General features: G+C 44.4%; 1 protein-coding gene across 2 annotated transcripts in view; it reads right to left on the bottom strand.

Annotated features, from left to right (window-relative positions):
* PTPN23 (protein tyrosine phosphatase non-receptor type 23) overlaps positions 1–12,095 on the bottom strand; it is a 1,404,706-nt gene that overhangs the window by 1,035,000 nt on the left and 357,611 nt on the right. For both annotated transcript variants that reach the window (XM_069645828.1, XM_069645827.1), the window contains exon 7: positions 9,784–9,864. In XM_069645828.1, coding sequence (XP_069501929.1) covers positions 9,784–9,864 — 81 coding nt within the window. The remainder of the gene's footprint in view (positions 1–9,783; positions 9,865–12,095) is intronic.

The raw sequence follows: 12,095 nt of genomic DNA, 5'->3' as shown, positions 1-12,095 counted from the left end.
TCAGGCCAAAAACATCAGGTCATCTTTGGCTCCGCACTCTCCTTCATCCTTCACTTCATGGATCTTACTTACAAGTCCCACTTTCAGCGCCATCTCCTCAGAGGCATTCTTCCTTTCCTCGTCTTCCCCCAGAAGCTCAATGTCTCCAGAGCTCTGGTCCTCTCCAGGCTAGATTACTGCAACAGCCTCTTTCTCAACCTCCCTCTTTCCTCCACACGCCACCTGGAGCTAATCCAGAATAGGGCTGCAAGACTTGTCCTTGGCCCCAAGCCCAGGGACCGGATCTCTCCAGCCCTTAAATCTCTCCACTGGCTCCCGGGGCTGCAAGGTCAAATTCAAGACCCTGCATCATCCACAGGGCCTTCTGGAGCCTAGGACCACGCAATCTCCAACTTTCCCTCCCAAAATACTCCCCCTGCTACAGCCCTACGCTCCTCTAACTCCAACTCTGACTGTCGAATGCTTCTCCAAGCAGAGAGTATGGGGCAGGCTTCTCTCTGCGGCTGGCGCCTCCCTTTGGTACAGCCTCCATGCCCCTCTCAGACTTCAGTCAGACCTCAAGTTCCGGAAACTGCTAAAAAATCTGCTGTTCTCTACCTCTTTTCCTTCCTCACTAATTGCCCCACTGCTGCTGTGACTGGTGGTCCGATCCTCATGAATCTCAGGTTTCCAGGCCCTTCTTCCTAGTGGACACCAACAACCCTCCCACCACACCCCCACTGCACTGACCTTGCGGGACCCTGCTTGGCGGCTTTGCATCCCACCCTTGGAGTCACCTGCACTAGAACTTAGCCTGTGGTTCTCCCTCTTGGCTCCCCTTAGCACTTCCCTCCCGGGCACTAACACTTAGCCTGAGGTTCTCACCCTGGGCTCACCTTAGCACTTCCCTCTCGGGCCCTCCGCCAGCTCTTTCCTCACTCCACTGCTCCCCACTTCCTCCCCATCTCCAGCACTTCTCCCCACTGTACTTGCACGTCTGAATGCCGCAAGGGCTAGAAGGACAATGACCGTAGTCTACTGTTTGTGCTATTGTTATTTGTCCTCTGTTCCCTTCCCATTTAGCATTGTGGCACTTTGAAACACTATTCAGTTGTACAAGCGCCTAACAAATGCTCAATAAAATACCTGTAGCTTTCCATCTTGCCATTGGGGTTCTTTTGCGCGAGTAATTGTCAGCCTAAATAGAACCCCCTAACCAAGGGAATCTCCAAGAATGACAACATCTTAGGGTGGCACTGGTGACTTTGTAGCTACCACCAGTGTTTAAGATAGAGCCCCAGCAGGCTATACGCCAGCTTCTCTCAAGCCCTAGCTCCTGGCAGTGTTTGGAAGGCTCCTAGCAGTCTCTCTCATCTAGCCTTTCCTTTAATGAAAACCAGAATGGTGGATGTGACAAGGGGAGAGACGAGAAAACGAGAAAGACCAAAGCAGAGCAGGTTGAAAAGAGACAGAAGAGTGAAGGGTGGAAGGGAGATGAGGGGAAACTCAGGAGATGATGCTGAATTTTCCCACTAGGCCACACTTTAGACCAGGACTGCTTAGGAGCTTGATAGCCTGGTGGGCCAAGTTGCATAAAATAACCAGGATGTCAGGTGGCCATTATCAGACTGAAGCCAGGAGGTGGAAGCATCTGTGGGTCGAACCACCTGAAAGATTAAAACGCCCGAGCCTTCCTCAAGATGACCTAGGGCACTGTGGGCAATGGTGTCAGGAATTCCTCAAGTCGCAGAGATCCAACAGGACATCATAACCAATCTAGAGACAATGTTAATGTTATGGGGTATTGTACAGCGCACCGCTGCCACTTGCGGTCGCCTGGCGCTCTAGTGGATCTGCAATGGAAGGAGGGTTGGAGGAGGTTTGTGAGTGGGATTGAGAGGGAGATCAAGAGAGCTTAGATGTGCTGTTGGCAGCTTCGGTTCAGAGAAACCGGTCACTGAGCATTGGTACGTTTTTTCAGAATTCAGAGTTCAGAATTTTTTATTTTTTTTTTACTTTTGATTTTTTAAACAAAATAACTTACAGACTTTACTCCCTACGTCCCTCATCCCAGCCTATTACACTACCATTGTGCTAACCATTGACTTAGGGTATATTTGTTCGCCATTGACTCAAAGGGACAGTTATCACTCTTCAGGTATTACCATGCGATAAGGCCCCCAACGCATGCAGCATACGTTTCCAGGAGGGAAGGTCAACGCTAGGTTCATCCTGGCCCCCCGGCGGGCCGCTTCCTACCACACAGAGGTTTCCGCGAGCATCCATTTTTGGAGATCGCACCCACCATAGGCGCACCTCTGGTCTCTTACGCGCTTTCCACTCCATTGCTAGTCTTCATTTCGCCAGAATATATGCTAAATCTTTCAGCTTACTAACATGCTTTGCCTGTTTCAGTTGCAAAAAAATACCCAGCATACAAGCTACCGGGATGCTCGTGTCCAGAGTTATGCCTGCCCTGGCCAAAGCCTGCGCTATTTCTTCCCAGTATCTTCGGATCTCTGGGCAGGCCCAGCACATGTGCACCAGGTCCGCAATAATCAATCCACATTTCGGGCAAATTTGTTCTGTTGCCTTACTAAAGCTAGATATCCTCGTCGGGGTTGGATATGCCCTACGAGTTATATACAGTTGTTTTAATTGGAGCTTTGCGTTCCTGGACACCTTCTTATGATAGACTAGTGCTCTACCCAAACTACATCCGTTAGTTGCTCTTGCAAGTCTGCCTCCCAACTGCACCTAGTTTGCCTCAGCATATCCCCACTGTGACACAATAATAACTCATACAACCTAGACACCCCATGTCCACCCTCTGAAACATCATGCGTTTCAATAGTGTCATCTTCTTGCCACACCCCATCCATACCCGGCCACTTCTGCTTTAACCAAGTGGGCAGTGAAGCGTGTCATATTGTCCTGCATGTATGCCTACTTCTGAGGTTAGTACACTGAAGTCCATTGGTTTGCCTTCCTGTAATAAGTCTCCCACTGTCGCCACCCCCATGGAGTCCCAGTACTTTTTCACATTTAGTCTGAGTTGTGAGTCTTCCCCGCCTTCAGTGTCACTAGTGGGACCTGGGGGGAATAAGGGTACTGTTTTTCTAAAAAGCGACAAGCCCTGTGCCAAATCATCCCACCTAGCTTCAACAGCAGCGGGGCCTTCAGAGTCCCCGGTGTTACCAACCAAATCACCTCCTTCAAACAAAATGGGATGCTGAGGGCTGCAACAACTCTGTCTTGGGATTGCTTGTCTGATAACCATCATGTGACAAACTGCAGCTGACTCGCCAGAGAGTATGCCTCAAAATTGTGCACCTTTATACCTCCCTGCTCGTACGGTCTTTGCAATTTAGCTAATGCTACTCTACACCTAATGCCGGGCCATAGAAAGCTATGACAAATACTGTTGAACCTGTTAAAAACCCTTTGGAATATTGTGCAGGACATTGTTGAAGAAATGAAGAAACCTCAGGAGTACTCCCATCCTTAGCAACGCTGCCCTTCCCATCAATGAGAGCGACAAACTGACCCAGAAAGCCACAGACTTCTCTACCTTGTCTACCGCCTTTACTGAGTTCTGTGAAAACTCCGTATTGGGGTTGTGAAATATTTCCACACCCAAGTATCTGAATGAGTCGACCGCCAGCTGTCATGTGGAGTTGAGGTATGATTGTGCATGGCTTGGTTTCATGTCTGTTGTGAAGTGTGTGCGGTTTATGGTGCGGTAGAGGTATGGTTGTGTTTAGTTCAAAGTTTGAGGGCGAGTATGCAGAATGGTGAGTTTTTAGTACAATTATTTGCGAGCAACACATTTCCTGCCCCCAACAATCCATTAATCGTCTTGAAGTTTGAACAAAATTCAGTGTTTATAAAGAGTGTCTTGTTTGGGGGAAAAATGAGCTGTCAGAGTTATTGCAACAAAAAAAGACCAGACAGAAGCCATGAAGAAAATAGGGACAAAGTCCCAGAGACTGAGCACCTGTTTTGCCAAAGGGGGGCAACCACTAAGGAAGGCGGGAGATAAATGCTCAGGCCTGCCGATGTAGGTCGCAGAACCCATATAACAAAACTAACCTGATCTGCTGTGATGCTAATTGCTCTTTATACTGAACGTTGATGATCCATTAATCATGGCAGTGGACATCCTTTGAGTCAACAAGCAACCTCTTCTAACCCAACAGAAGACACTAATCTCTTGCACAGTGAGTAACGCATGTTCTTATACACTTTTTGGATGTGTATTACTCACTTGGAACATGAAGTAACATAGTTTACCTTTATTAAGACAACATATATCTTCATAATATTTCTGCATGCTGTCATGAAGAGGGAAAGAGAGAACAGATTTACACAAAGTATATGAGATATAATCAGTTTTATTCTGAAGAAAATTAGCACAGGTTGAGGGCAGCAGGGACAAAATATGTAACATGAACAGCACAGGCCTATTTGGCAGGCTTGGGTTCTTTATCAACCAGACAAGGCTCCCTTAAACAGAAAGGGATAACCAATCAGATTCAGTATGTAGCATATGAGCAGCCAACCTCCTGTATCTTCAGACTAGTTCACCCCCCCCCTTCCCGTCTCTTCTCTTGTTCGTGGAGCCTCAAGGCTTATGAGGTGCCTCACAACACCCCTCATCCGCCACCCTCCAAGGGAAGTGAGAAACTTCTACAGGACCTAGGGCAAGAGCTATAAAACAAAACAGGATGTTTTCTCTAGGGGAGAAAAAGTGCCAAGAAAGGAAGGTCAACTCCACTCTGCTGAAGGGCCTATGTTGAAAAGGACCAAGTATCCAGAGTCAAATGTCTTATGCCCGTATGTGAATGCACAAGCATCTGTTGTCCCCATACAGAAATGTATCCTTTAAATCACTAACAGTTACAGGGTAGTTGCAACACACTTTGTCATCTGTCTTGGCATTGTAATACAATCTCGAAGTTGTGTAGTTCCCTGGGATGCTGTAACCTTTGATGAACTCCTATAACCCCTCTTCTTACACCTAGAAGTCTCTAGATACATTAAAAATGCATGGCCTGTATAGTTCCCTTTTTCCCTAGGGGGTTCTCCAATGACTTACTAAGGTAATACATGTAGCTTTCCATCTTGCCATTTGGGTTCTTTTGCGTATGTATTTGTCAGCCTAAAGAAAATAGAACCCCCTAACCAAGGGCCTCTCCAAGAATGACAACATCTTAAGTTGGTGCTGGTGACTTTGCAGCTACCACCAGTATTTGAGATAGTTCCCCAGCAGGCTATATGCCAGCTTCTGTCAAGTCCCAGCTCCTGGCAGTGTTTGGAAGGGTCCTAGAAGTCTCTCTCTGATCCAGCCTTTCCTTTAAGCCAGGCCTGTTCGAGTGTGTTTGACTTGTATCTTGCTTACTATATGACCTATTTGGCTTAGCCAATGCAGGTTCTGTCTCTCTAGCTATTCTCTGTTTCCACCTTTTACTGCAACATAACTGACACTTTGGAATACGAGCCAAATATTCTCAAAGTCATGATGAATTTGCATGTCACCCATCTTGGGATCAGACCGCTGCACCATGGCATCCAGTCAGATCCAGTGTTCTGGGTGCCCATTATGGGAGTAAGTTTGCTCTTAGTGTCAGCATCCCTTTTCAGAGCACAGACACTTTGCATCATGGTGCACGCACACCAAAGGTCTGCTGGTCATCAGATACTGCTTTGCTTATGCAATGGAAAACAGTGCCAAAGTGCTAGGCAAATCACCTGCTTGTGAACCACGTGCATCAAACCCCTCTGGCGGCCGATTTCCTTGGCGTTTTGCCCCCCCTTCAAATGACTTTCCCCCTTCTGGAATTAAGGCTGAGAACCTTTCTCCCCTTGGCATGAGGTATATATTCTGGTGGGGGTGACATGGACCAGAGGCTGTAAGGGAGACTTGCACCTACTGGAGTGCCTAATGGAGGACTGGGAGAAGTCTGGGAGTTCCAACATATACCACTTCCAGGGTGTCATATCAGAGAACTGGTAGCTTTCCACAGCCAACAAGTCCCCCCAATATAGAGTTGAAAGGTGACTTTATCCAAGTGGACATTCCGTTATTCAAATGAATACCAGATTAACTCTTATTCCGGTTGACCTGGAGTTCTAGAGTAGATGTTGACGGCCCGACTATAGCTGAGCCAATAATAGCTTGAGGAACAAATGTACCTAATTTTAGGAATGCACTCTCCGCCCAAAAAGTCCAAGATAATCCACCCCAACATCAAAGACAACATCAGGCACTACACCCTCCTCCTCCTCATTAATGCACAAAGAGGAGAGATGCACCTGACAATTCAGAATTACTTGACTCATGATCCGATTGTTGACATTATGGTGCTTAGAGATAGCCGCTTGTCCAGAGGGCTTGATTAAGATTCATACTTAGCGCAGGACTGTAGAGACATGTGGCTCAAGTCAGTTTTCCAATTTCTTGATCAGCTGATCATGCATGCAGCCATTCTAGGGTTAAAAATGCTCATAGAACTGCCTTTGAGAAAAATATTTCAACCTGAAAGGTACATCCCATATGTGCGCGTTCCTGGCAGCAAGAGACGAGTTAGGAAAGTCAAAGCAGAAAGCAGATTACCCGAATTGGCTGCCAGAGAGAAGGTTGTGAACAGAGTCTTAGGGAAGGCCCAAAGATCCGGGGCATATCAGACACAAACGTCCTCAAGTGTAGAGGGTGACTTGCAGTCAGGAGACCAGACAAGATGATATGGCTACATAAAAGGTGACGCACAACAAGCAGGACAAGAGCGAAAACAACAAAAGAAGAATCTGTCTTGACATTCCCAGAGCACGATCCTGAAAAAAATGAAAGGGCACAGAAGCTGATCTATTGTTCACTTTAATTCGAAGTTGGTATACAAACTCATACTCTGAGTGTGATAGACTCTCGAATTTGAGTTTTATTGTGTCCCCATTGGACTATGGGAAGTTAAAGACGCTCAAATTCACAAGTACGCAGGCTAAGAAGAGAAATGCATCCAGGGGGAGTGGTGAGAAATTGAAGGGGGTCCGGGAAGGTTAACTGGCTAGCTGTTATTTCGGCCCTGCAACATCAAGGGAACTGGGGGGGAGCACAGGTTGAGTTAGCCTAGGGAATTTGAAAGAAGTAACGAGACTGACCCTGGCAACATGGAACATCAGGGGTTTTGGTAAGCTAACCCAGGACTTTAACTTGATGGACATTCTAAAGCCCTATGGCATCTATGTCTTCAGGAAACATGCAAATTAACAAGGGGGGTCCTGGGAGTCCCTCTGCCAGACATTAGTCCTGGTTACGAGAGACTTACCCAGAGTCTTTAGCTCACTATCTTTCATAGAGAAGAAATATCCCAAACATATCAGTCTTTGTCCTGCCCTGGGGCAGTCCAGCACCGAAATGCTAGGCAATTCTCCTCTGAACAAGAGTACCAACAGAAACCCCAGACACATGATCCATGGAAAATTTGGTTTGGGACGGAAATGTGTGCTTCCAACAACTGTTGACCACCAGTGGTTGATGGGTATGAGTCCTGCGTTGGTTGTACCCTCTGTGAATACCTAGGTACAGGCTAACTAGGCCAAAAGAACACAACAAACTCAAGAGAGACCTTTGGGCAAAGGGCCGTCAAATGGCGTCTCAAATGCGTTATATGGGGAAGAAGTACTGTTGATTAACAATGTTACCGCTATTGCAATTTTACAAATCTAAGGTTATCCCAGTGTTATCTTACAGCTTGTAAATTGATTGCTGGACTGAACCTGGAACTCCATAAACTGGAAGGGATGATTTTAAGGACTGCTCTATCACTTCCTTTGTCCCCCTAAACATGATCTTATTGGAGTTGGGCTTGAATACCCTGAACTCTATTATACAACTAAGGACACTGCTACTATTCAGGAAGTTACTGATTGGCGAGAGGAATTCCTGGCAAGGAGCGATGGGTCTCCAAATGGAAAATGAGGGTGTGGGGGGTGTTTGAGTCATTTAAGGCTAAATGCGAATTCATTATGCAACATTATGAGGTGTCATTAGAATCATTACTTGTTAATGCTGGAGAGGTAAAGAGGAACATTCTAGATAAAGACTGGATATGGCTAGGTGACGCTAGGACCAGGTATGGTCTATATGAGGAAATAAGTGTGGATCCTAAAAAAGGCGGAACTCTTCCACAATACCTAAAACAGTGCCCCGACAGACGTTACAGGGAAAGGTTTATGAGGTTCAGATTTCACCTATTGTACACGGGTGCAGTATTATCAAATCGAGGTCAAAGGGAGAGTACAATGGGTAGGTTCTGTGGACATTCCGCAGAAACAAAGCATTTGTTGATCTCCTGTTCCCTGCTGCAGAAGACTAGAGAATAACTGTTTAGTAGATTTGTTTATGACATAGGTTCCCTGAATGGTTAACATTTTTGGAGGTACGTCCTACAAGGCAGCCCATCCTTTTTATTAATTGGTGTTGTTCACTTCTTAAAGAAAGCAATGATTATATGATATTTTAAAATATCAAAATGTGAAGTGCTATAAGGTATTTTTTAACCATGAGTGGGGATAAATCGGACTCTAGTTAATACTCGGTTTTAACTTAGGATTCTCCGTTTTCTTTTATATTGAATAATGTCTTTTAGTGTATCTTACACCGTTATGACATTGAATTAAATTTAATCATGTGATGTATAAGGTTTGTAAATAAAACCAATTTACAATAATAAAAAAAAGTGACAAAGAAGCAGAACCGGCAAGAAGTTAGATGAAGCATTGAAGGAAAGTTTGCATACATGCAGTCTCCTGAGGGGAGAAGGAGAGTGAGGAAAACTGAGGAAAGAAGAACCACTGATATAAAACCAAGGAGTAAAGCGGACCAGAAATGTTAAAGACCATGAGCTTGAGCACCGTGGCAGGTACCAATGTAATCCACTTGAACTCCGAAAAGGCGAATTGTAGGAAACAAACAAAGTACTAAATCTCCAAGCAAAACAAGGATGCACTTGAACAGTGAATGATGAACAGAAAACTAATCTGTGGAATAAAGGAATATATTTTATGTCTGGTAAATTGGAGTAGAAGTATGAGAAAAAACAGAATATCTTAAAGGAAGAGTATTTGCAGAGAAACTAACGTACCATCATAAAATGACAAAACCCTTTGACAAGAAGAACCATCCCCAGGGGCACAAAGAAGTGTGATCATGACAGCTTGACAAGTAAAGCAAAATAGCACTCTGACCCAACGTTGTGTGTTCTTGGTTGATGCAAGTGTATCTTACATCAAGACTAAATTCTCCAGTAGAAGCCAGTGCAAAAAGGAACCATTCATAGCACATGCATGAGGGGAGGAGTCTAGCGAAACAATTTGATAGCAAGGAAAAACAATAGTTGAGATGTCAGAAACTTCAAAGAAACCTGCAGTGTCCACAGCTCTCCATGTGAAGTCGAAAGAAGGAAGGGGAAATGGTGCCGGGTGTCGAGAAATACAGGGGCTTCTTAATTAAATTCCCACCAAATTCCCACCAAAATGAGAGGAAATCCACATAAGGTCAATAGACCAAGATCCCTGGTTTGCTTTGCCTGGTAATGGAAGATTTACTTGACAGCCTGTGACTTTAAGAGTGCTCCAGCCAAAGCATGGCTTGCGGCTTTTTAAACGACTGTCGCAAACAAAACTACTATGTGTTGTCTTGTGGCCATTAGTATACTGGGGTGCGTGGGGAGGAGAAAGGGGGCAGGTAGGATGTTCCACGGCAGGTCCCAAGCATCACAAAGCTCTCAGAAGACATGTACTCACCTGGGCACTGATCCTGGCCACGAGAAAATTCTTCCGATTATCCAGCATTGACTTTTCCAAAAGGCACTCCTGGGCTTGGCCCTATTGATGTAATAAGACAAATTAAAAATGGGAAATCGGTACGTTATTCACAGAACCTGTTTTATGAGTTGCACATGTCACTATCAGTGGCATATTCACCAGGGCCCAGGTCACTGCCACAAAGTGTCAGTGCATCTCCGGGATGCATTATTCTTAGGGTCCATGGAGCCATTAGTGGTATAAAGAGAATTGTGATATTTTATTTACATTTCATTGTTAAATTCAACTGGTCTGCTCACTGCCATTTCTGTTAAAAAAAACACACTGTGGGGGACGGGGGGGTGCTGCAAGGACACAATTTGCACCTAATCCAGCCAAACACGCGGACCTTCCAGCCATCTTCTCTCATCATTCTTCACATTAAATATTCATACTAACAGTCATACTGATCAAATAAGTTTAAACTATTTTAATGCAGTAACATTACAATACCACAAGGTAGTAGTGCCAGGGGCACTGGGCTCAAGTGTTAAAAATAATTTGTGGTTATGCTATATTCATCTTTTATTACGCGCTAAATATTAGAGACCGGTCTCTGCGCGCGGGACCGGTATTCAAACCTGCGTTGCTCTGCATGGTCTTGCTTCCAAGACAAACGCATTGCCCCTGAGCCATCCTGCCAGCCACACAGATATATATTGCTTTAAATAAAACTCTGCATGTCATTGTGACTTGTAAGGGGGACAATTTGTCAATGTGGGATGCAATTGGTTTTCCCTAACCTTCTTGTGACAAACAACAAAGCCTCGATCTGCCAGTGTCAGGATGCCCAGCATTGTGTCATGTTACAGTCTGGAGGCATACTAAAATAACCCCTAGGCTGGCTTAGTGCTGGATTATCATTGGCCTCAAAAGGGAAAAAAAGTACATGCAAGGCAAGTGGTGCAGCTACAAGAATAAACCCTTTTTACCAACAAAGAAGTGTACTTACTTGCTACAAGACTTCTTCTGGAACTCTTACCATTCTACAGCCGGTGACTTGCTAGTTATGCCCCCCAATCTGACATTGAGACATTCATATCTAGACAGGGATGGATTTTAAAAGCCTAATGCCTCTGAATTTTAATGAAAATCTTACCTGCTCGGTGCTGGTTTTGATCCATTCTTTATTTTCTGAAACAGTGATTCTGAGTTTAATTGCCAAAGTGCTTTTACTTACCTGGAATTGCTTCCAACTATTCCACAAGTGTGTGTAAAGTAATTTTACCTACCGGTATTATCATTCTGTGATTGTTGGCAGATGAATACTTTTCCTAACCTAAACAAACTCTTCCTCTTACCTGAAATCTATTTTAAGGTTTACCATTGAATTGAGTTACAACTGCAAAAGTCCTACTGTATCTATGTACAAAGTTTATCTTACCTGAAATGAAGTTACCTTAACATTGCCTGGTTTGTTTAATTATTAATATTTTTATATAACTGCAAGTGTGTAAGTGCCATCTTGGTTGATTGCGTGCTCAAAGGTCTTTGTACTCTACTAGAGCCCTTCTCCCTCCTAGACTAAGCCTGGATGCTCAGCCATTGCTACCACACATTTTGAGTAGTTCAGGCCTGTACTAAGAGTGAGCCCTGCACACTAGAGTCTTCTACAGACCTACCATAGGTGGACGTTAATAAAACTCCCCAACAGGCACTTTTATCAAGACTATTAACTCCTACAAAGTGGCATTCTAAGGTATGCACCTAAACAGTGACATTTCTCATGCGTCCCCCTTAGGTCCCTGAACTGATTTTTAGCTACTAGCCCTGATCCACTGTACATTATTACATCCCTTTATTCCGCTCCAGCCTATTAAAATGTATTAAGTTACAGTGTACAATTACTGGTTACTTGTGTTTCCCTTTCTTGGAGTGTAATAGCGCCTTAGTTTGGGTAGTGCAAGCCTGAATGTATCCTAAATTTTGGTAGCCCTAAGGTTGTGTTGTCTATTAAGTAACCCCTTTTTTATCCATCCAGGAGCTATATAACTGTGCAGTGTGGATTTGTAATGTTCATGTTACTATGTGCTAGAGTTTAGGGGGAATACTGCAACCAATGTCTGTATAGCACTATGGGTCCTGGTAAGAAGGATATTTATGTCATGTTTATTGTTTATTTCGGTAAAACAAAGCAGAACATAAAAATAATAAGCAAACAACATTACAAACAGAAACTAAATTAATTGGGATCAAACCCATCAACCATGATAAAACCCTTTAAAACAAAACCTCAAAGTACAAAATCCAAT

Source organism: Ambystoma mexicanum, chromosome 2p (genome assembly GCF_040938575.1).
Source record: "Ambystoma mexicanum isolate Mex_15411 chromosome 2p, UKY_AmexF1_1, whole genome shotgun sequence".
Taxonomy (NCBI): Eukaryota; Metazoa; Chordata; class Amphibia; order Caudata; family Ambystomatidae; genus Ambystoma; species Ambystoma mexicanum.
Note: the sequence above shows the minus strand (reverse complement) of the source record. Positions and strands in the feature narration are given on the sequence as shown.